This window comes from Solanum dulcamara, chromosome 10 (assembly GCF_947179165.1).
Source record: "Solanum dulcamara chromosome 10, daSolDulc1.2, whole genome shotgun sequence".
Taxonomy (NCBI): Eukaryota; Viridiplantae; Streptophyta; class Magnoliopsida; order Solanales; family Solanaceae; genus Solanum; species Solanum dulcamara.
Genome location: NC_077246.1, coordinates 39,539,434 through 39,564,510, shown reverse-complemented (window position 1 = coordinate 39,564,510; position 25,077 = coordinate 39,539,434). Strand labels below are relative to the sequence as shown.

Sequence of the window (25,077 nt, the reverse complement as noted above, 5' to 3'; positions counted from 1 at the left end):
ATAAGTTTATGTGGAAATTTTCAAAAACGCAAGAATCACAAGAACGGCACAATAAAACAAGTAAAAATATTTTACATCAAACATAAAAAAAATAGTAGTAAAAATAATATTTTAAAAAGAAAACAAGAACTCGTCTCCCTGTCAATCGCGGAAACACTGTACAGATCTGATTCAGAAGCCATGGAATGCAAATGTAAAATCTTAATTACACAAGATAGTATGTCGGGTAAGAAAAAAATAGAGAGTTTAGGAGTCATCTTCTCAAAATTGGAATCAATATGTTCAGTTTCTTTTTCCCTAATTATCGTTACTTGAAAAAGAAACAGCTGGCACCCTTAGATCTTTTCGGTTATGAGATACTCCATCCATCCCAATTTTATGTGACACCATTTGACTAAACACAAAGTTTAAGAAAGAAAGGAAACACTTCAAATTTGTGGTCTAAAACAAACATTAGATAAATCATTTCATTAAATTAAAGATAAAAGAAGAATTCTAAAGTTAAATTGTTTCTAATTATAGAAAAATGACATTCTTTTTGGGACAAACTAAAACATAAGTGTGCCACATAAATTGAAACAAAATGAGAACAAATTTTGTAGCCTGAAATGTGGGTATCGGTTACAGGATGCCAATTTATGTGCTATAACGGAGCCAAATTTCCCTTTATGTCTTTCTTGAGCAGATTATGGATTTCACAATCTATCTAAATTCCTTTTGTGATTTGTCGTTTCCAACATGTTTTGGTTCGAATGTTGGGCGTCAATCACAGCACTGGTGATTTGGGCAGTGACACTTGTTGTTCTAACTTTGTGAATCAACCAGTCCATAAAGCTCCATCACATCATTGTTTAACAGCGGAAGAAGAAGGGACAGGAAACTTCATTTTTTGGACTTTGTTTGCTCCCTGCTCTTAGCAATCCACAGCACTCTCTTTTGGATGCATGCCATAAACTACTTCATCAAATAGACTCTCATATACTGATACGGACAATCACTAGCATGGTGGAATTTAGCTACTTTAAGAGATGAACCAGTCAACTTTGAGCTTCTCTCTTCTCGTAATTGGGAATGCCATGCCATTCGATACTATCACTCTCAGTAGCATTTCTTGTTTACATTTCCATTAAACATGCAACCAATTTCACCATTTACTATTCTCAGCATAAAATGAACTAGGTTAGTATTTACACCAGATATAGCTATAAACTTAAATAACCATATACTCCACTAGTCCCATTTTGTGATGCATTTTGATTAGGTATGATGTTTAAGAAAGAAAGATTGACTTTTGAAATTTTTTCTCTAACAAAAGTCATAGATATTTGTGTGGCTATAAATCATTTCAATGAAGGTAAAATGAAAAATTTAAAGTTGAAATTATATATGAAGGTTCTTTCTCTTTTAGAAAAAACTAAAACGGAAAGTGAATCGCATAAATTGGGATTGAGTAATTTGTTCTATTAATAGAAAACTCAACAAAACAAATCCTATTACTTTCTAGAAGCAGGCAATAATAAGAGGTGCACCATCTCTCTCCTCTCACCCTCGCCCGTGTCCATACTTCTCCTTTTCATTTCTTCTCTTTTTTTAAGCTTGCTCTTCCTCTTCCTCTTCCTCTTCCTCTTCCTCTTCCTCTTCCTCTTCCTCTTCCTCTTCCTCTTCTTCTCACTTATTATTAAGTTTATCTATTTATTTATTTCGTATTTTGGTTTAGTTTCCTCTTTTGTTCAACCTTTCATGCACCTATCACTGGTCTAGCAGCAAGCACTCCCCAGGATCCTAACTTGCATAACTTTCCTACATGAACTTTCAAGTGCCTTGAGAAACATCACCAGGTATTTGCAATTTCAATAACATGGATGGTATAAAGATCCTTGCAGGATGAAGGAAGGAGAAGAATATCAAACAACAACAGGGGTTCAAGGAAACCAAAATCAGGAAGTAAAATCCAATGAAAGTGCTGTTTGACAATAACAAGAAACAGAAATACACTTATATGGCAACTTTTAGCTGAAATATACACCCTTTTGGCCATTACTTTGTACCTTGCTATTATGAGTGGATTTGAGTGGCAAAGCTGAGCATATGGCACTCAAGATTTCTGATATTCAACTGCAGTAACAGAAAAGATAAGTTCATATGATTCTTATTCAAAGGAGTATAATGAAAATAAAAAGGAAATTAAACCTAGTATTATTGTAGAAAGGAATGTCATAAAAAAAGATCTTCTGACCACATCTAACATGACCATAAAATAAAATAAAAATAAAAAAGGAAAAACAACTCTTACTCTTCCCGTTTCAAATTATATATCTTACTTACTTTTCTGTCTGTTTCAAAAAAAAAACTATATTTCGTAAATTTCAACTTCACTTTTTAACTTTAATGACACTTCCATATAGGAATGTGAAAGATTTCCGAGAAGAAAAGCTTCTTTGTATATCTTGATAATTTTACATCTCATAAGAATGGATTCTTGTACAATGAGTCCTAAGATTAAATAAGAAAAGGTAATATTCCACAATCAATTACATTTAGTTAGAATACCAATTTACTACTATAATTAAGCTGGGGAATCGCTAATCAATCAATCAACAACGTGGTTCATTTTAGACCGTTACACTTACAATGTATTTTTGGAATGTTATACACACCTTAAGTTTAAGACCGCAAAATTCAAAAGTATTCATTACAATCTTAAATTTCAAGCAGTCAAACTAGGACATCTAAAACAAATGGTGGAACTATTATTTTAGAAGGATCTCATGCTCATGTTTAGATCGAAGTGTCTTCGTTGTGACAAGGCCAAGCATTACCCAAAAAGAGACAAAATGAAGAGAAACTCATAAGTTATAACCCACATCCAAATTTACTTATTTTACTTTACAAGTACACAAACAACAGCAGAAATTTGATGTCTATTTTATATAGTGATTTGGATAACCAAACTTAGTTTAAATGCTTGATTCGTGAGCTACTTTTATGTCATTCGGTGTGTTTAATCTTGTTCTATGGTTTCAGAGGCATTGGAGCTTAAATAGACTTAAAAACAATCAATTCTAGCTCAAAAGTGTTGCAAAAGAATTGAAAATGCAAAAATTGTGTGTGTGGGGAAGTCTAGTCTCCCCGTGCAAACACCGAAGATCTTGAGATTCAGAGAGGTAGTCCGAAGTTCTGGTAATGTGGGAGTTCGTGTCCTTGGTTTCTGATGCACCATAAAATTCAAAGAGCTTAATAATTTTACTTCCAATAATGTTTGCTGCAAAATTCAGTTTTCCAGCACACGTATAGAACTTCATAGAGGTGATCTTACTGCTTCTGCAAATGCATGTGGTGACTACCTATGTATGTTGGGTAGGGTTAGAACGACAGGGCCAGACGAGATCAAGGTGGAATTGTGGGAGAGTATGTGAGGCAGGTATGTAGTGGTTGACTAAGTTGTTCAATGTCGTTTTCAAGACGGCGAAGATGCCTGAAGCACGGAGATGGAGTAAAATGATTTGTTGTACAAGAACAAGAGTGACATTCAGAATTGTAATGACTATTTCCCAGAACCAGTTTGGATTCATGTCGAGACTCTCAACTACAAAAGTCATTTATCTCGTAAGGATAATGGTAGATGAGTACAGGTAGTGGAAGGACTTACACATGGTATTCATCGATCTAGGAAAGGCTTACGACAAAGTTCTCAAGGAGGTTCTTTGGAGGTGGTTGGGGCTAGAGGTATACTTGTGGCATACACTAGGGTGATCAAGAAAAAGCACGTTGGAGCCAAGATCTAGGTAAGGACAGTGGGAGGAGACTCGGAGAACTTCACAGTTCTGATATGGTTGCACCAAGAATCAGCCCTTAGCCCATTTTTATTTGTCTTGAAAATGGATGCATTGACGTGACTAATTCAAGGTGAGGTGCCATGGGCATGTTATTTGCAGACGACAGTTTCATTTGACGAGACTCGCGATGGAGTTAACACTAAGATGGAGGTTTAGAGGAGACCTTGGAGTCTAAAGGGTTCAGGTTGAGCAAGACCAAGACAGAATATTTGAGTGTAAGTTCAATAATATAAGGCATGAGGCTAACATGGAAATGAAGCTTGATACACAGGCCATCCAAAAGAGAGAGTGCCAAGTATCTTAGGTTTATTATTCAGGGATATTGGTAGATTGATGAGGATGTCACTCACCATATTGGTGCAGAATAAAGGATGTCACTCACATCCGAAGCCTTGTGTGATGAGAAGGTGACGCCAAAACATAAGGCAAGTTCTACAGAGTGGTGGTTAGACCAACTATATTGTAATGGGGCGAGGTGTTAGCGAGTCAGAACTCTCACGTGCAAAAGATAAAAGTGGTGGAGATGAAAATGTTTTGATGGATGTGTAGGCATACTAGGAGAGATAGGATAAAAAATAAGGATATTCGGGACAAAGTGGGAGTGGCTCTGGTGAAGGACAAGATGCAGGAGGCAAAGTTAAGATGGTTTGTGCATGTGATGAGGAGAAGCACAAATACCCCAGTGCAGAAGTGTGAGGTTGGATATGGATTATTTCAGAAGAGGCAGAGGTAGACTGAAGAAGTATTGGGGAGAGGTGATTAGAGAAGACATGATGCAGTTTCAGCTCACCAGGACATGGCCATAGATAGGGGGTTGTGGAGGACATGAATTATGGTAGAGGGTTAGTAGGTAGGACTGCATTGTCTTATTGTTCCTCCATACTAGTGGTCGTAATATTTTTTTTAAATGGTAATGTTGTATTCTTCATCATTAAGGATATGCTGGTGACCTTCAGAAAACAGAGGGGAATAAAAAGAAAAGAAAAGAAAAAAAAATACTTACAAGGATCCTAATAATTCCATAATCTGCTATGTTTCCTCTAAACCTTTCTCTTCACACCAAAAATAAAAAGAAACAATACAATTCAATTTAACCTTCTGAAAGGAATTGGACATATCTTCAAAGTTTCTACTATTTCTTTCTTTCTAAACTGTCCACCAAATGCAATGTGGATTTATCCTCCACCATGCCCTCTGGCTCTTGCTCCCCCCTCTTCTTATCCAACAACCTAACAAGTATGATGGGGCATGGTCCAGTTTGTCTTTGTGAGACTAAGGAAGATGGCCCAAATTTGTGTTGTAAAGTTGCAATGCAAGAATAGATGCTTGTTGGTCTCCTCTGCCTTCCCGCATAATGAACACCAAGATACTATAATCTTTCCTTTTCTCTTCAACACTTCATGCATCAGGCAAGCCCGTCTAGCAACCAACCACCTAAAGCATTTTATCTTAGTTGGTGCTAAGGTTCTACATGCCTTTCTCCACAAACTTTGCTTAGAGTTGCCTTGTCGGGGGCTTTCTATTTTGTATGCCCTGCTCACAGTGAAAGCCCCATCTTTATTATGTTTCCATCTCAAAGAATCAGGAGCATTGGTGGTGCCAAAGAATTTTTCTAATAACTCTAGCAATTTGGCCACACTCTCTACTTCCAAGTCATTCAAAAACCTTCTGAAGTTCAGATTCTACCCTTGTGCTATCCAACATTCATTGATATTTGCATATAGATTACTACATAGTAAGAACAGATCTGGAAAGGATTCTTTTAGAGGGACTCATTTGTTCCACGCATCTGCCCAAAACTTAGTTCTCCTGCCATCTCCCACTCCAATGTATATATTAGCTTCAAGTTTTTGCCATAAGTTTCTAATAGTTCTCCAAACCCCCGCCACATAGACATCAACACTAACATTACTACACCAAGGATTGTACTCACCATACTTCGATCTAATGACATCCTTCCATAAGGCTTGCCCCTCTTCATTATATCTCCATAACCAGCTCATCAAAAGGCTATTGTTTTATTTCCTCAAATCTCTAATGCCCATACCCCCTTTGTCTCTGCAGTTCAAGGTTATTTCCCATTTGACTAGGTTATAACCTTTAATTTCGTTGCATCCATGCCAAAGGAAGTCCCTCCTTAATCTATCCAGTTTCTTCCAAACTTTGGGGGCCTAACGGAAATAATGACATGACATAAGTAGGAAGAGAATCTAAAACTGAATTGATGAGAGTGTCTGCCTCCCAGAGACAAATATTGAGCCTTCCATCTGGCTAATTATCTCCTTTATGTACAATGCCATCCCAAATTTCTATACCCATGTGCTTATTGCCTAAGGGCATGCCTAAGCAAACTGTTAGCATATTCTCCACTTTGCATCCCAAAATATCTGCTAGATTCAAAATGTTGGTCACCTCCCTGATTGAAAATAAATTGCTTTTCCCCCAATTCACTTTCAGACCCGAGGAGGCTTCAAAAAACAATAAGAATGTTCTGATGAATCTTATCTGGTCCTCCCTAGGTTCACAAAAAATGATAGTGTCATATGCATATAGCAAATGACAAATTTCTTTAATTTGTCCACTGCTACCCCCTATTTGAAAACATTTGATCCATTTGTTTTGTATTGCTATTCTCATCAAACTAGTAGTCGTAGTATTACTCTTGTAGTTTCTTGTCCTTCAATTTGTATTACTATTTGTTGTTTATTCTACTTCGACCATCAAATTGTTTTGTTGTAGTATTATTACTATTTGTTGATTTTGTTATTATTTGTTGTTTCTTGTACTTCCATTATTTCTTTTCCTAGATTGCTTTGGACTATTTCTTGAGTCGATGGTCTATCGAGAACATTCTCTCTACCACTGAGGTAGGGATAAGGTTTGTGTACACTAAACCTTCCCCAAACCCCACTTTGTGGGACTACACGGAGTATTGTTGTTGTCATAGATATAGTATGCATCTTAATTTGTTCCCTTGTAATTATATGGTAATTATGTATTGATTTTCTTTCTTTTCTCGGACATTTAAACTTAGTTATTTAAACACCGATAGCTTAAGGGAATAATCAAGTAGAGTTTTCTCTTCTCATCTTTCTAATGGTACAAGAGCATTGGTGAGAAACACCTAGAAAGAAAACACGATCACATAGTTGGTTGACTTTCTAGGGTTGTTTTGTGTCACCACCTTCTCTTTCAATGTGGTGTGAAAACTAACATCATCATTAAATCCCTAACCCTTCAGTGAGCAGACCCGAGTCAGCCTCTTCGGAAGCAAACCTTACACGCACCCTCATGCATAGTCAAAAAGAATTTTCCAGCCAGCGCGTCAACTCCATGTACCGAAGTGTGTGAGCTTTTTTGGTCAAATTCTGACAATCACCTTTCTGTTGTGGTTTCACCAGGTCATTCTGAGGCTACCTTACTAAGTACCTCCTCATTCCGACCACCAAACACCACCCTCTCATGACCATCTTCAATTTCCGGATGAAATCTAGCTTCTCAAAAAACTATTATTCAGTTTTCCGACTCATGACAGATTTTACTCTATTGTTTGACATTGTTAGCACCCTGGTAACACCTACTTAATCGTATATTTGGTCTTTAATTAGATTTTGCTTTGACTCATCATCGTGTCTCTCAAATTAAATACTTTGTGCTAAAACTATGGTTTCCAGAATCCTAAACTATTCTATCACCGCAAAACCTTGGATGGGTAGTGCAAACTATTTATCTTGGTCTTATTCTATTCAATTATGGGGCAAAAGGAAAGGTGTTCAAAATCACTTAATTAAACAGGCCAAGGATATTAATGAAAAGGATAAGGGAGAATGGGAAAACATTGATGCTCAATTGTGTAGCCAATTGTGGAAATCTATTGATTCGGAGTTAATGCCTCAGTTTGGTCCATTCCAAACTTGCTTTTTAATTTGAAAAAAGGCTCGTGGGTTATACACAAATGTCCTCTCGCTTTTATAATGTGATTTTCTTAGTTGACTAACATTAAAAAATAGGATTTGCAAATGTTTACCTGTCTAGGACAGGTTCAGGTAGTGATGGAAGAGTTCAATGAGTTGATGCCTGCTACTACAAATATTGACAAAGCAATTGGGTTAACGTCGGAAGATGTTTTTAGTTTTGACACTTTCCAGGCTTCCATATGAACTTGACTAGGTGCAAACCAAATTTTGGCTAACCTTATTGTCCCTGCTGTGGATAATCTATTCTCTCAATTATTACGGCTTGCTGCACCACCGATTCATCCCGTCATACAGTGACATCAACAGACTCTTCTGTTCAAGAGTCTCAGACCGGAAATTTGAATGAGTATCGTTCTTGGAAAACTTGGTCAAGATGTAGCTATTGTAACAAATTGGGCCGTACTTGTGAAGTGTGCTATTATTTACATGGTCGACCTCTCAGAAATGCTCATGTTGCTCGGACTGAATTCACTGATAACAGAAAGGATATCAGTGCTCAACCGATGTCCACTAATGTTACCTCCTTTGAAAGTCAAAACCTACTTTACACTCTCCTCTACTGAGAAACTCGGCATTCTAAGGATTTACCCTTTCCATCGTCTCGATATTCTGCCATTGTCTATCTTTTCGCTCTATCTGCCAAAGCTCCTACTCCACCACTCTTAACGTATCATCATCATCTGCACTCTTCAACCGGTCCAGACAATTCACATGTGACACTAGATTCCTTCCCTGTTGCAGACTTGTCCCCAGAGAGTCCTCTTGTTGCCACTCGAAAAGGTTTTTGTTTGATTCGTAACCCTAATCCTTTATATACTTGTCAAAGTTATCATCGATTGTATCATCACTATCATATGTTTCTATCCCTAAGACTATAGGTGAAGCTCTTTCTCATCCAGGTTAGTGACAGGTTATGATTGAGGACATGATTGTCTTACACTCTAGAAGTATTTGGGAGCTTGTTCCTGGATCTTCGGGGTAAGTCTACGGTTGATGTTTGTCAAGAAGACAAGTCTTTAAAGTATGGACTATAAGGAAGGGTAAGACTGTGGTAACAAAAGAAGTATTTGGCATATCCATTTCTAAGATTGCACGACAAACACATGATATAGTCATCCATTACAACTATATGAAACTTGATGTGGAAAATGTTGGGGAAATTTAAAATACAGAGTGCTTGTCCTTGAAATTTAACAATTTAAAAAGCTTTAAGAGAACTAGCTAATGGTTAAGAGCCCGTTTGGATTGGCTTTAAGTTGGTTTTGACCAACTTAAAGCCCCTTTTCAGCTTTTGGACGTGTTTGCCTAATGCTAACTTTAAGCCAGAAAGTTCTTAAAGTCAGTCAAAAATGAAAAGTTAGGATTCCTAACTTTTTTTTTCTAAGTGCTTAAAGTCATTTTCTTTGACCATAGAAATTACTTTTATATCCCTTATATTTTAACTAAATTCCCAAACTACCCTTTTTATTCTTTTAACCTTAAAATTCACATATTTTTCCTCATTTAAGCACTTTTATCCAAACACTCAACTGCTTATTTATAAAAATAACTTTCAGCACTTTAAAGTTCTAAAAGCACTTCATACATAAAAGTTACTTTTTTTAAGCCTATCCAAACGGGCTCTAAATCTATATCTATATGAAACTTGATGTGGAAAATGTTGGGGAACTTTAAAGTATAGAGTGCTTGTCTTTGAAATTTAACAATTTAAAAAGCTTTAAGAGAACTAGCTAATGGTTAAATCTATATCTATATATCTATCTATATCTATATCTATACTACCTTAAAAGCATGAACTCCCTAACTTGAATGTTAAATTATTATAATACCCTCAATTAAAAACACCCTATAACTTGAATGTTAAACTACTATAGTACCCTCAACTATAAACACTCAAATTTAATATATCTTCTATATTAATTATTTATTTATATTATATTATATTAGCAGACACCTTTTAAGAACACCCTCTAACTTGAATGTTAAACTATTATAGTACCCTCAACTATAAACACTCAAATTTAGTATATCTTCTATATTAATTATTTATTTATATTATATTATATTAGCAGACACCTTTTCACATTGAAGGGTGATGACTTTTCAAAAGAATTGTGACTTTTCCAAAGGGCTGTGACTTCCCAACTTAAATGTTAAACTACTATAATACCCTCAACTATAAACACCCAAATTAGTACATTTTCTAATGAGTTGTAACTTTTCTAATAAGGCAAAATAAGCTCATGTTCATACTACCCTTTGTAGGCTAAAAATAAAGGGGTTTTCTCTCATTTTTAAACACACACACATATATAAACTTAAATGTTAAATTACTATGATACCTCCAACTAAAAACACTCAATTTAGTATATCTTTTAAATTCACCGCTAAACTTGTCTCTAAAAATCAGTTACACGCTTAAACTATCATCACGACCTATTACACACCTTTAATATTTAAAAGTAAATTTATTTACCCCCTAAAACTGACGTGGCAAAATAATTAAAAAATAAATAAAATAAAGCGCGTTTGATAAAAAATAAATCAAAACCCTCTTTTCCACCACCACCCTACCCCACCCCCACCCCCACCCCACACCTCTTCTTCTTCTTCACACCCCACCTACGTCGTCTTCTTCATTATTTTTTTATTTTTCATCACCTACCATACCCAATTTTCATCCACCCCACCCCCACCTGAATCCTCTTCCCCTCCACCCATCATATTCTATTTTAATTCTTTTCCAATTTTACTATCTTCATTATACTCGATTTTTCTCTTCGATTCTGTTGGTGGTTGATAAAATTGATGATTGAGTTTAAAAATAAAATATAATGGTGGATTTGTTGGTGATGGGTGGTGGGTGGTAAAGAGAGGGAATTGAAGGTGGTGGTGAAGAAGAAATTGATATTGATGATGGTGGTGGTGATATTTGGTGGTGGGTTTGTACCTTTTGATGGTGATGAGTTTGGTTATGGGTATTGAATTTTGTGGTGATTCTTTACAATTTTTGTGGGAACGATGATGATAGTGTGATTCTGATGGTGAGTTTAACCGTAGATGGTGAAATTTGTGGCGGCTACTTTGATTTTTGATAATGAAATATATAGATTTGGTACTAATATGGTGGCCATGGTGGTGTTCATTGAAGAAGAAGCAATTGAATGACATGGAGATTTTTTTTCTTGAAATCAGACATGGCATCTTATGTGGCAGTGAGATGGCATTGATGTGGCACGAATGTAATACACCTCCCATTGTGAGAGTGGTGTTATACGTCTCAGGAGTAAATAAATTCACTTTTAAGTAGTATAGATGTGTAATAGGTTGCCATGATAGTTTAAGCATGTAACTGATTTTTCGAGACAAGTTCAAGGGTGAATTTATGCCTTTTTCCTATATTATATTATATTGAGAAAATAGTCAAATGTCCCATCAATCTATTATCGAATTCTCAACTACACACTTATACTTCACAAGGGTCCTATTACATCCCTGAACTACTCTAAAGTGGAATAAATAAACCCTTAAGTGCTGAGTTGGCACAGAGAGTGTACTTCACTCTCTTTGAGAGAGTGAGAGGCAAAAAACATGGTAAAAAATATTTTTATTACATTTCTGTTATAAGCAAATAATCTATATTTTATTTTTTCTATTTCTATTAATTTCTGGAGGTAATTACTTTTCCTCACCCACTTCCATGGTGAAGAAGAAACAACTGCCAAAATACTTCCATCTCTAATGGAATATTGGTTGTGCCAGCGACGGAGAGGAATAATCGACGCAAAGAGGAAGCCAAAAGACTAAGAAGATAAATTTGTTGGGAACTTTTCATCTTAGTTTACCTCACTTTCCATCTTTTTCATATATACAAATCAATCTTTCAAGTTACCCAAAAATAAACATTAGATCTATAATTATATTTACACACAATTTACAATCAGAAAAGAAATAAAATAAACCCAATTTCTTGTTCATCCTTTGCAGAAAAGTTGATTTTTTTCTTCAACTCATTTGATGAATTTGTATTTTCAGCAAAATCGATTAATGATTTTTGTTCAAATTCATCATTAGAAGAAGATTCTTGATAAGATTTTTAAAATATCTAACCTTTTTTTACATTTTTTGCTATCACTAGAAGAAGTTTTGATATTGCTTTAATGGTGAAAAGGCAGTGGAAGGTGATGAAGAGAACAAGAATGAGGAAGAAAGTAAACAAAAAACAAATTTAAATAGAAAATCCAACTGTAAAATATGGGTTGGTGCTCACATTTCACCACACACAACAAATCTGGTATTGCAGTTTAGGGTGAAATTAATTCCATTTTGAAATAGTCTAGGGGGGTAATAGGATCCCCGTGAAGAATAGATGTGTAGTTGAGAATCCCGGAATAGGTTAGGGGGGCATTTGACTATTTTCTCTATTATATTAAAAGTAGGCACCTTTTAACAGTAAAGAGTTGTGACTTTTCCGAAGGATTATGACTTTTTTAAAGGGTTGTGACTTCCTAACTTGAATGTTAAATTACTATAATACCCTCAACTATAAACACCCAAATATAGTATATCTTCTATATTTAATTATTTATTTATGTAAATTATATTAAAAGCAGACACATTTTTACATTGAAGAGTTGTGATTTTTCCGAAAGGGTTGTAACTTTTCAGAAGAGTTGTGACTTTTCCAAAGGGTTGTGACTTTTCCGAAGAGTTGTGTCTTTTCAAATAAGGCACAATAAGTCCATGCTTAAAAATAGAGGGTTTCCTCTCATTTTTAAACACACACACATATATAATTACCTTAAAATCATGAACTCTCTAACTTGAATGTTAAATTACTATAAGATTCCCAACTAAAAACACCCAATTTTAAACAAATATATATATATATATATATATATATATATATATATATATATAAAAAACTTGAATATTAAATTACTATAATACCCCAACTAAAAACACCCAATTTAGAATATCTTTTATATTTTATTTACTAATTATATTATGTTATATTATATTAAAAGTAGGCACGTTTTTGACATTAAAGAGTTGTGACTTTTCCGAAGGGTTATGACTTTTTCTAAGGTTGTGACTTTTCCGATGAGTTGTGACTTTCCCAAAGGGTTGACTTTTTTGAATGGTTGTGATTTTTCTAATAAGGCACAATAAACACATGTTCATACGATCCTTTGTTAGCTATAAATAGAGGGGTTTTGTGGGCTCAATTTGCTTATTCTATCACCTTGATTTATTATTATTATTATTATTATTAAATATTTTTGAATATTTTTTTCTTCTCTATTTTTTTGTGTGTTTTCTCTCTATAAAATTTTGTATTTTTATTTGGACTAAAAAAATTAGTTCATATTCTTGAACTTTTAAAGTATTTATACTATTAAGCATGAGATACACGTGCAATACACGTGTTCGGGAACTAGTTAACTTAAAATGATAAATATCCGTCAAACAACAATTTTTGAAAAAGCAAATTAGCACCATAACACTCCCCGTTCACAGGAAATATATTGGAAAGCTAGAATTTATTATGCATCCGATTCATATTTCATAGAGAGACATCCCATTATGCAGAAAAAGTTGATATCTGTCTCAGAACAGAACCTCTTTCTGTAGTTCCCTTCATTGCAAGAACAGTGAGAAGAGACTATATAATTGATAAGCTTATGTTAATTTAAACATGCTGAGGAGACAGCTGATAAAAACAGTGGAGGCTTACCACCGCTGCGACTCCAGTCTCTGCAAATCTAGGAATGCAAATAAGTGTTACCATCTGCCCTTCTGATCCTGCAGATAGTAGTAATGATCACATACATTCTCCAGGAACTTGAACAATTCAAAAATTCAGAACATACCTTTTATCAAGCGAGATTCATATTTATCCTGATTGCCAACAAAATAAACATGGGGACATGTTTCGACATAGAAAGGATCCCTATCAGTGAAGGGATAGCAACCTGGAAATGTAATGGATGAATATACCAACTCAGCTGGAAGAAATATATGCAATCAAATTGAATTGCAAACTCTTCAAAGAACAAAAATGGCCATTTTTTTAGCTCTTTCTTTTCCAAGATCATATATTTTGTGTCATCAACTCAATTTGCAATCTAAAAGCATGACTTTGTAAAATTAAAGAATAAAGTGGGCAGAGTAGAAAACTTTAGGCATGGAAAACCACAATCATAAGTACTTCCAAGTGTAGCAAGGTAAAAAGTTTTGACCAAGGGTATTTGGTGCTGTTGGTGCTAGGTGTCTCCACCTCAATGTTCTCTCCATAAATTCAATATTGTTGTTTGCCTCCGAATACTTGCCAAGATCATCAATATTTTGACCAGATGTACCTAGGAACCTGATGATCATGCAATAACCGTGCAAACAATGAATAAATTTCTTTAACTAGTAAATAATCAACTATTGGATCTTACCTGATGTTGTCAAGTTCAAAGCAATGTGGATTCGTGCAAGATCTGAAAGTGCTGTAAGCTGATGATCCAGGGAAAAGGCATCTATGGAGAGGCTGAAATTTAACAGATGATCACTGAAACCAATTAAACCTCTGAAAATCTAAAGAAAATGAATTTAGGAAATGCTGACTGGAAGTATTCAAACATGTGCTAAGCAAGGAAGACCTGCTGTGGCAGGGCGAAATTTGCTGGATCACTGGACCCTGGCATGATATCCAAAGGTATACTTGCTGCAATCTGGAAAAGGAGAAAATCATTTGCTTAAGCCATATTGTACAGTTTGCACTACTATGTTGGTTCCAATTTTAGGATAAGAAGACCTGAGTTAACAAAATATCAAGCTCTTTAATTGGCTCAAACAATCTGGACTGGTCCTTTGACCCCATATTCTGCAACAAAATCAAGTTTTGTTAGTGTCTTGATGGAGACTAGGAAACTCGTCGTTTGCAGCTCCGAGGAAAACCAAATTATAAGAATTTGCAGCACATGGAAAAAGAATTTCCTTTTATCACTTTTTAGGGGAAGACAGTAAAAAAAAAAATGAAATGAACCGAAGACATGAGTCCACTAAATGATCCTGTACTGATTAAATACTATTATCTTGAATCTTTTGATTAAGTATCAACTAGTTTTGCACGACCATCAAAGGTTTAAGAAATTCAAGATCCAAAGCAGCTAAGTTAATAACAATAATAGAAGCAAGACCTAATTTTGTATTCTTAATAAGTAATTATTATTGGAACATTATTTGTTAACCCTAGCGTTTAATGATGACAAATATATTTGAATAACAAATGTGCAGTCACTAATGAAGTTGTTCTTTGACCAAAGGCACAAAAATATACAATGAAGATATGGTGCAAGAAATTCAAGATGTACAAGAATCCGAGCCTTGTTTGTCCAAGGGAGATGGACTAGTGAAAGGCAAACCACTCCTAAAAGGGGAAAGATGAAGCTGCCAAGATTCAAAAAGGAAAAGATCCCTCCTATAGAGGGAAGATTTGAGAAGCCGTGGCTCAAGGAAGAAATATCTTCTGAATATGGCAACCAAGGATAGGACTTGATTCCAGGAAATGCAAAAGGGGGAAATCTTTATTTCAAGCCTTCCTTTTTTCTCAATGGAAGCTGTCCACGAGCACTCTAAAGGAGACCTTTTTTTCCAAAATCAAGGTTGAACCAAGACTACATCCAGGCTTGAGTATAACGTCAAAAAGTTGCTCAAGATTGGAATGATGCTGGACTGTAATCAAGGACATGGATCATACAGGAATCTCCAAGAGTAATCAAGCAAGTCAGAAACTGATTTCCAGAGCAAGAAACCAGTAGAATTAATGAGGACTAAGAGTCAGAAAATTCAAGAGGAAGATCTCAGACAAAGGTTTAAGAGAGAATCGGCAACAACATAAAGTACACAGCTTACTCCAGAAATCTCGCTTGTGCTTCTAAATACATTGTAACAGTGTATTGAAGTAAGAAGTGAGGGGGGAAAAAGAGTGAGATGTGTGGGTTCGTTTGGGTGATCAAGTGAAAACTAAAGGGTGTGTTCATTGTTGGAGAGCAAGTGAAAACTAAATGATGGTGAACATTATTGGTGATCGAGTGAAAACCAACTTAGTCATGTCAATAGAAAACCACCCATGTTGTAGTCAAATAACAAATCCTCAAATTGCTCTTAATATAACGCACTTGTAACCCCAGGAAACTAGGCTAGGCACAACATTTATGATTTGAACAAGCATAAAGATCCTTGTCTCTTTCTGCTCGGACTCGGGTGCGGGTGTCCGATAGGGGTGCGGATCTAGAGGTCGGATCCTCTACGATCTAAATTTTAAGATTCGGGAATATGGATTCATGTATGGATACGGGTGTGGGGTTTCAGCTAAAAGTAATCCAGATCTATTAATAGAGTTATAAACCTAAATGATGAGATATTATATGGAAAACTTGAGAAAATATTGATCAGGAGAATCCTGAAAAGAAATAAAATCAAATGGGAGTGACAACAGAAATTTTTATATGAGAGTTGCTCCATTTTCTTCAATTTCACCTTAGTATTTGTTTTGATTACAGAAATCATTGAATTTGTCTAGATCTTCTCCCTCAAATTTGACCAAAGTAACCAAAAATGGTTGATCAGATTGGGTATAGATCCCACACCCACGTCCCGAGCAACCTAGTTTCCACATACTTTTATACTTTTCTTTTCAAAAAAATGAATACGGTCCTTGGGCCGGATTTTATTTTATCATAAAAAAACAAGAAATAGAAAATTGTTTGTCCGTAAAAAGGGCCAAAATCCAGCAAAACAAAAGGCGAGGGTAAGAATTAAAAAGCAAAGTGTTACAACAAAAACTAAAGTTGTATCTAGAAAGCTCTTATGGATGTTGTCCGTGTGTTCTGTAGCTTTAGGAAAGTCAAGGCCTTTCTTCTCTGGTAGGTGTTTCAAGACGCCAAAATCTTCGGGGAAGTTGGTTTTCCTTTGCAAGAACCTAAGCTGGTTTTGGAAAAAGTTGATTGCCTCTACAGCCATATCTGGTTGATTATTTATCCATTCCCCTTGTGAATTTTGTATCTTATTCAACCACAATCTTTTCCTTTTCCCATTCACATAAGCATGGAAAAACTTGTTGTTTCTATCACCATCCTCAAACCACTTCATGTTGTCTTTCTGTTTCCAATATTCTTCCTCCGGGTTCAGGTATCTGGCAAGGTCTCCCTGGGATTAGTGTAAGCTTTCCATGTTCTGTTGTGTAGGAGCTATTTCAAACTGTCTTTCCTGAACCTGAATCACTTACTCAAGAGTAGGAGCCCGTTTGGATGGGCTTAAAAAAAGTAACTTTTATGTATGAAGTGCTTTTAGAACTTTAAAGTGCTGAAAGTTATTTTTATAAATAAGCAGTTGAGTGTTTGGATAAAAGTGATTAAATGAGGAAAATTATGTGAATTTTTGGGTTAAAAGAATAAAAAGGGTAGTTTGGGAATTTAGTTAAAATATAAGGGATATAAAAGTAATTTCCATGGTCAAAGAAAATGACTTTAAGCACTTAACAAAAAAAAAGTTAGGAATCCTAACATTTCATTTTTGACTGACTTTAAGAACTTTCTGGCTTAAAGTTAGCATTAGGCAAACACGTCCAAAAGCTGAAAAGGGGCTTTAAGTTGGTTTTGACCAACTTAAAGCCAATCCAAACGGGCTCTAGATATTATTTGGAAAATGTTCCCATATACAGAAATTTAAAAGGTATGGCTATCACTCATATAGTCTGAGAACATTGAACTACCATAGGAGAATGATCAGAACCCTTCTTAATAAGATGTTTCATTTGAATGGTAGGGAATTCATTAAAACCCCGTCCAGCCTCATCTGAGAACAATGAACTTGCTATCTTTGCTTAATGAGGGTCTCTTCCACCAACATCATGCCTTCCTCATTTCTGATGCACTTCACTTGATCCAGGTCTCCGGTCTTCCTCTCTCTCCCCTTTGCGAGCCTGTACAGTTTCTTATCTCTGACTTTGTCCCCTAATTCAACATACAGTTGTTCAAAAGTTGACGTCTTTGTTGTTGTACCGCTAACTTAGCCTCCTCTTTGCCGCCTTATAAATTTCCTTATTCGCCTATTCTCCTCCTCATCCTTGCATTCCATCAACTTTGCGTAAGCAGCCTCCTTCGCTTCCACTTTGCCTTGGACTTCTCCATTCCACCATCAATCCCCTTGTTGAGCACCAAAGTTACTCCTTGACACCCCTAGCAACTCTCTAGTTACTTCCCTAATGCAACTATTGTCTTATCCCACATGGTGTCCTCCAAGCTTCCATCACAATCCACTTCTCCCTCATTTCTTGAGAAAGGGTAGGGTTTTAGCCACCCCATTTAATCTTTGGCCGGCCATATAAATCTTCCCCCTCCATCGCATAATCTCCAATCCCATCACCAAAAGCTTATGCGGACTAGTAAGATTCTCACTCGGGAGTTTTTGTTTGTAGGAGTTTCATTTGTTACTGTATTCTCTTGTTCATTCTTCTCATCATTCATGTTTTCTGTGCCTTTGTGATGGACCCTGAGTCCTTATCATCCCCCCTTTCCTTCACTCTACAGGTGAGGTTCCTTCTGCATTTTCATTGTTGCCTCAGACTGATGACATATCGTACTCAGAAACAGTTTGAACCTCAGGAGCATCTGTGTGTTCTTTTGTGACCCCTTCCCGTGTTACATTTGTATCTGTCGTGATCTGTGGAGTCTCACTCAATGGTAGTGGCATGTTCTCAATGTTTTTCTCCTTTGACTTGTCTGTAACCTTTTCTGGTGCTTCTTGCCCTTTCTCTATGTTGCCATCAACCTCTAGGACTGTTGTATTTGGTGCTTGTTCTCCCAGCTTCTGTTTGCCTTTCTCTGGAGACTTCTAAGTAATCTAACCAAAGGCTGATTCAACCCAATCTTTGCATGACTTATTCTGTACTGCCTTAGGTTCCTTTTCCACCTGTTCCTCTTCTTTGTTGTCCAAAGCAGCAAAGGTATCTACGGTTTGAACCTTTGTTGCCTTGTCACTAGTCTTTCCGATATGAAGTCTTCTCCCTATATTTGGAGTGAAAACTCTCATGTCCTTAGTAGCATTCCATGTCTGCTTTGTGTGAGTTCCCTGCTGCCTTCCCCTACCTCTGTATAGGCTTTCATTCTTCTTTGTTTCAGTGTTGGTCATATCATATTCTTTATTCTGAGTGTGGTGTCCTACTACCTTACCAATTGATAAGGTTTTTGTTCCCCCCTCCTTTTGTTGGCTTTCAACAATTAAAATCCTCCTCATTCATAATCCTCAACTAAGGATGAACCGATGAAGAACAAAGAACTGTCTCCTTATGCCCTTGAAGCTTGCAATTTATGCAGTACTTAGGCATATGATCGTACCTGATGTTAATCCATGTCGAGATGACTTCCCAAGAACTGGTCTTCTTGATTCCAACTTTGATTCGCTTGAGAAAATCTCTCAATAGGTCAACTTCCATCTTGACCTTCATACAAAAATTGCAAGCACTTAGGCATATGATTGTACCTGATGTTAATCAATGTCGAGATGACTTCCCAAAAACTGGTCTTCTTGATTCCAACATTGATTTGCTTGAGAAAATCTTTCAATAGGTCAACTTCCATCTTGACCTTCATAAAACTCGGTCTAGATTATTTTTAGTAGCCAAATCCATATGTAGAGGTTTACCTACTGCCTTCGCCATCGTAAATAGAGATTCCTTAACAAAGAAAGGAAACTAGCAAACCTAGCCATTCGGATGAAAGGAATACCATTCTAATGAAAGCCTGATTTCCCTTATCAATGTTTGAGATGCCTGGTTGTGCCAATTTCCCCAGTTGACAATATGACTTTTACGCCTAGTGGTAGGTGCCAAAGCAGGAAAAGAAATCCATGCTAGTGCAGTAGTTGTCTCTGCGTCTGGGTTAAACCAGGGTTCCCACTTAAGGGGTCTCATATGGTAATGTTCATCCTTGGCTCAAAGAAAGTATGCAGGTTTTGACATTACTTGTATGTAATCCTCCATGGTGGTGAGTCGAATAAGTATATGCTTATCTCTTAAAAAGCTAATTTTGCATTCTAACTTGATCTCGCATTGAAGAGGCACAATTTCACAAATTTCCTCTAGTTCAGGCCACGCGTAGGAGAATTTTCCTATGACAGCAAACTGCAAATTTTCTTGTACAATCATGTTGTCCACTTCTTTTTTCTTCCCATAGAACTATTGGTTCACCATGTACATACATTATATCCTTGATGGGAATAGGGTTTATAGGTTTAGAGATTTCTGTGGTTAACAAGTTCAAGTATGAGGGTATTATGAGTGCTGGTGGTGGTTCTCCACCGGGAAGATGCAGCCAGCACTTGCTGGCAATGGCAATGGCCATGGCGCCTTCCAGCGTGACTTGAAGACAAATATTAGAGTTCCGGTGGGCAAATTTCTAGAGAGCCCCCAAAAATTCCTTCTAATGATCCACTTTTAATTTAATGATACATTTATACTTGCTTAATTTGAATAAATAACCAGTATCTTTTGCAGTTCTTGAACCTCAGTATATAGTCAGCCTAATCGGACTAAATAGGCTACAGTTTAATTGCTTATAACCCCCCCCCCTGTGTTTTCAATATTCTCCTTCACCATATAATAACTTAATCCAAACAATGACTTGGCTGAACAGCTAAACTAAAATCTTACATCTAATTTTAATCATTAGACAAAAAAGAGAAATTGTTTAAATTCAAGGAATTGAGGGTGTTCAACAAGGCCTTGCTAGGTAAATGGATTTGGCGGTTTGAAGTGGAGGAGCAGGAATTATTGGAAAGAGTTATCACAGGGAAAAATGGCACTCATCAAGAAGATTGGATATGAACGAGTTTACTATACCATGTAAGGTAGCTCTTTCAAAAAGCATTATGGAAGTGTCGGAGAAGTATTACAGCAATATACGATATAGAATCGAAGATTGCACCAACACATACCTTCATTTGATGGTTTTGAGTCTGTTAGAATTTCTGGTCGGCAAAGGAGATGGAGGATAGTTCTATTGAATATAGAGTTTAGGTATCTGTTAGGAGAAAGCTACCAGACTGAGAGTGATAGCATCCACGTTGGCATACTTCCACTAAAATTGACGGACTTCAATGGAAAATCAAGAATATATTTATGACGAATGAAATGTCCAAATTCAATCCCAAAAGGAAGAAGATTAAGCCACTTGAATCCTCAAAAGAGAGCCCAAAAAGATGGATACTCAAAGTCAAAATTTCCTAGTTTAAAAGTTTTGGGCCACTTGAATCCCCAAAAGAGAGCCCAAAAAGATGAACATTCAAAGTCAAAGTTTTCTAGTTTAAAAGTTCCTTATTTGAAAGTTTCCTAGTTTAAAGTTTCCTAGTTTAAAAGTTTCCTAGTTTATACTTTCCTAGTTTAAAAGTTTTCTAGTTTAAAGTTTCCTAGTTATTATTTCCATAAAAGTAGGAATTGAATCCCATTCTATTTTGGGATAGGTTTTCCCTATATATAGGGGTAGGTTTTATTATTTTAAAAGAACACACATGATTAATATTATTTGAGAGTTTTCTCTTCTTTACACCTTTGTGTGTGGTGACTATGGATTTATCTTACAACCTTATAAGAACGATTCTTTAAGAGGTAAGATTAATTCTTACTTTGATATCTTTGGTTCTTATTCGTAAATTAAAGAAGGTGGTTAGTCTTATACTAATTGTTGTCTCTACTTTCTTCGAAATAGGGGTCTAGATCACTTTTGATCTAAGTTCTTGAATTGACTCTATTAATATCACAACTAGTTTAATTCGCTAATTTTGAATATTAAGATAAATTAGAGTTCTTAGCACTTTATCTTGATATTTGGAGATTTTATTTTCGAATTTCACATATCTTTCAATTTCTGTATTTAATCTTTATAATTTCGCTTCCGCATTATTTTCTAGTTTATTCAAGCAACCGGATTCTTATCAGAGAGGTTGAAAAGGTTAACAATCTTCTCAGGCTGTTGTCAAGGGAGGAAAGGGAGTTCCCCTATCATCAGTAAGGATCCTCTGGAACCATTTAGGACCAATTTATTAAAACTAAATCATTTGTCTTCAAGTAAATTAGGGTTCTCTATAAGTATAGTTTCTCTAAATCTCACATTGACATGAGGTGTCTAACTAAACTGAAAAGACTGGAGAAAGCTGGATCTGATGCAAGTGCAACAACAAGAAGTCTTGACACCAACCAGTTACTAGTGTTGTTTCTTCTTGACTTTCATTTTTCCATTTTCTAATGAGCAAAAGCCATAAAAAGTAATGTAGCACTTATAATCATAGAGCATTTGACGCATTAAAATGAGCAATTGCTCAAAACACGCTTCTTGCTATTTAATCTACATCTGGAACAGCAAAATGCCTGCTTTTATCAACAAGTTTAAAGCCAAGGAGTGATGTCAGCAATTCTGGCATGTGACTGCGAAAATTCTTCCTATGTAATGAGAGGTAGCATTTCCCTTAGGTACACAGGGAAAAGCTAATGGATAGATAAGAGATGGAAAGTCAGAAGTTCGCTACAAGGACAAAAGTAAAGATTAGTACCTGTCCGTTGAGAAGTCCATGAGGAACTTCAACAGAGTTTCCAGCAATAACAACTTGAACTATTTGAGCTGCAATATTTTGTTCCTTTTGGAGTGATACATTTACAGGATAGCATAATATTAGTTAGATTTTCATGCATCCAATACTTATTAGTAGAAAATAAAGCATAGAATACTACTGAACCTTCTCATCTCCTAAATGTCCAGTAATGTGATCAACAAACAGCTGAAATTGGAGAGGATTAGAAGAGCTTCTCCCAACACTCAAACCAGAGATGAAAACCACATATTTATCTTCACCTGTTAAATCCAACAGAAGATAGCTGGTTATGTTCCAGGGAAAAAAAAGGAAATGAAAAAAAAAATGTTTTTCCTTTAGTTGAAGTGTATTAAAGAATTTAACACTTTTCTTGAGTCTAACAATCTTTAGTTATGGAAAACATCATATATAATTGATTATGCAATTACACTGAGCTTCAAAATTCACCTGGACAGGCTGATGAAAATCAGAAATGAGCCCATACATAGATGAGACATTACCAAAAATAAATTCAAGACACTCTGTTTATTGATGCTCAAAGAAACAGATATATTCATTATAGTTGAGCCAGCGATGCATGATGGAGTTACCATTATAGAGAGGTAACTAAGTAGTAAGGGGACCTTGAAGGAAGTGAAGGTCCAACAAGATATTAAAGACGTGAAAGAAAATAAATTTAAGTTCAAAAAATTGAACAGAATTTTTATTTTATTTTTTTTGAGATAAAGCTAACCGCATATTCACACAAAAAATACATCATTCAAACTGATGAGGTGGGATCATACAACCCACAATGGGCATCCTCAAAAAACATAAAGAACTTTATAGTTGCCCTATGAGATCAACCAAAGCTTCTGCTTCCCCCATCATATCTTGTTTACACCAAAAATAAAGAAGACAGAGACAATTTCATCTTGATCTTCTGGATACTACAGCTCTTTCCTTCAAAACATCTTGCATTTCTTTCCTTCCATAGAGTCCACTAGATGCAAGCTGAAACACTCTTCCTACGGTCTTCCTTGGCCCCTCTTCTTCCAATTCCTTTCCAGTTGTTTAGCACTTCAAAAGTAGTCTTGGGCATTACCAAAGTCACCCTAGTATACACAAGAACATGTTCCACAGATTTACATCTGTTTTGTAGTGCAATAATAGATGGTCATGGACCTTTGCCTCCTCCACACATATAACACCGTGAGCAAATCTGTACACCTTTTCTTTGTAACACTTCACGGGTTAAACAGGCTCTTCAGATCACCGGCAATGTGAAACAAGAGATTTTGAGAGGAATTTTGACCTTCCAAGGCCAAACTACTGTCAGTGATTGATTGTTATTCATTCTCCAGTAGCACAATTTCACTTTTCACGGTGAATACCCCCATGTTGTGCAAATTCCGAACTGTCTTGTCAAAGCTACTGGAGATGCCTGAGAAAGTATTCAGTACCTAAAGCAAACTTGCTACTCTACCAACCTTCCAATCATTTAAGGCCCTTCTAAAAATTGGGTCGGAACCTTGAGGACTCCACACTTGAGAAACAGTAACATTCTGTTGTAGGCTAAAGATGATATAACTGGGAAGAGATTAATCAACTTATCTTCACATATGCATTGCTCATTCCAAAAGCTTGTCAACCATCTCCAACCTTGAAGGTCAAGTTGGTATTGAAAAGAGGCCACAATCTTCTGATTTCCGTTTTCCACACATAACAGCCAAAAGTTCCAGCAACTTCCTTGGTGATATGTTGTTCAGAAGCCCATACTTTGGTGAGATGAATCCTCTCCATGGGGTCGTCTCTTCATTGCAAAATCTCCGTAACCATTTCCGTAATAGACTAGTATTTTGTAGACCGAGTCTCTTTATACCCAAACCTCCTTGCTTTTGCTAAGAGTTACGAGATTGCACTTTACCAGATTGTAGCTTTGTTTCACCTTGTTCCATTGCCTTAGGAAAGTTCTCCTCAGCTGATTACACTTCTTTTCAATCCTCCTTGGCATAACTCATCATCTATGTGGGAAGGGCATCCATTACTGAGTTTTAAGTTTAAGTCTACCCCCCAGGATAAATATTGACTCTTCCACCTTGCCAGATTCTTTTCACATCTTTCCGGCACTTCACTACAGATTTCCAGCTCGTGTTCATTGCACCCAGTGGCATGCCACGGTATTTAGTAGGCAATGAGGCTACTTGGCATCCTCGGTTCTCAACTAAGCTTACATAGTATCAACTTGGTTAACTGGATAAAGGAAGCTCTTATGTCAGTTAGCATGTACTCCAAAAATATCTTCAAACATGGTTAGGATTGCCCTTTAATGTCTGACATATATCACTTCTGCTTCAGATTAAAAAAATAAATCATTTGCATATGGTAGATGTGTAACCTCCATAGCATTACCCCTGTATGTGTGTGCACAGAAACCTTTTATCCATCCATTTTCATTTGGTTTTCTGATCATGCAGTTAAGACCCTCCATAACTAAAATAAATAGGAAGGGTGACAGTGTCCCCTTGCCTCAGTCCTCTTTATGACTGAAAAAAACCTTCGGTGCTTCCATTAATGATAAGAGAAAAGTTCACACTGGATATGCAAAATTTAATCCAATTGATCCACTTGTTGCCAAAACCCATGTA

At 36.1% G+C, this 25,077-nt stretch overlaps 1 protein-coding gene across 2 annotated transcripts in view; it reads right to left on the bottom strand.

Moving 5' to 3' along the window:
- Positions 1 to 25,077, bottom strand: part of LOC129870134 (DNA polymerase delta small subunit) — a 37,802-nt gene that overhangs the window by 1,087 nt on the left and 11,638 nt on the right. For both annotated transcript variants that reach the window (XM_055944748.1, XM_055944749.1), the window contains 9 exons: positions 22,595 to 22,710; positions 22,412 to 22,495; positions 14,619 to 14,687; positions 14,464 to 14,535; positions 14,260 to 14,351; positions 14,056 to 14,183; positions 13,687 to 13,788; positions 13,551 to 13,618; positions 2,049 to 2,115 (listed from right to left, as the gene is read on the bottom strand). In XM_055944748.1, the coding sequence (XP_055800723.1) occupies positions 2,056 to 2,115; positions 13,551 to 13,618; positions 13,687 to 13,788; positions 14,056 to 14,183; positions 14,260 to 14,351; positions 14,464 to 14,535; positions 14,619 to 14,687; positions 22,412 to 22,495; positions 22,595 to 22,710 (791 nt within the window). In that variant the 3' untranslated portion in view covers positions 2,049 to 2,055. The remainder of the gene's footprint in view (positions 1 to 2,048; positions 2,116 to 13,550; positions 13,619 to 13,686; positions 13,789 to 14,055; positions 14,184 to 14,259; positions 14,352 to 14,463; positions 14,536 to 14,618; positions 14,688 to 22,411; positions 22,496 to 22,594; positions 22,711 to 25,077) is intronic.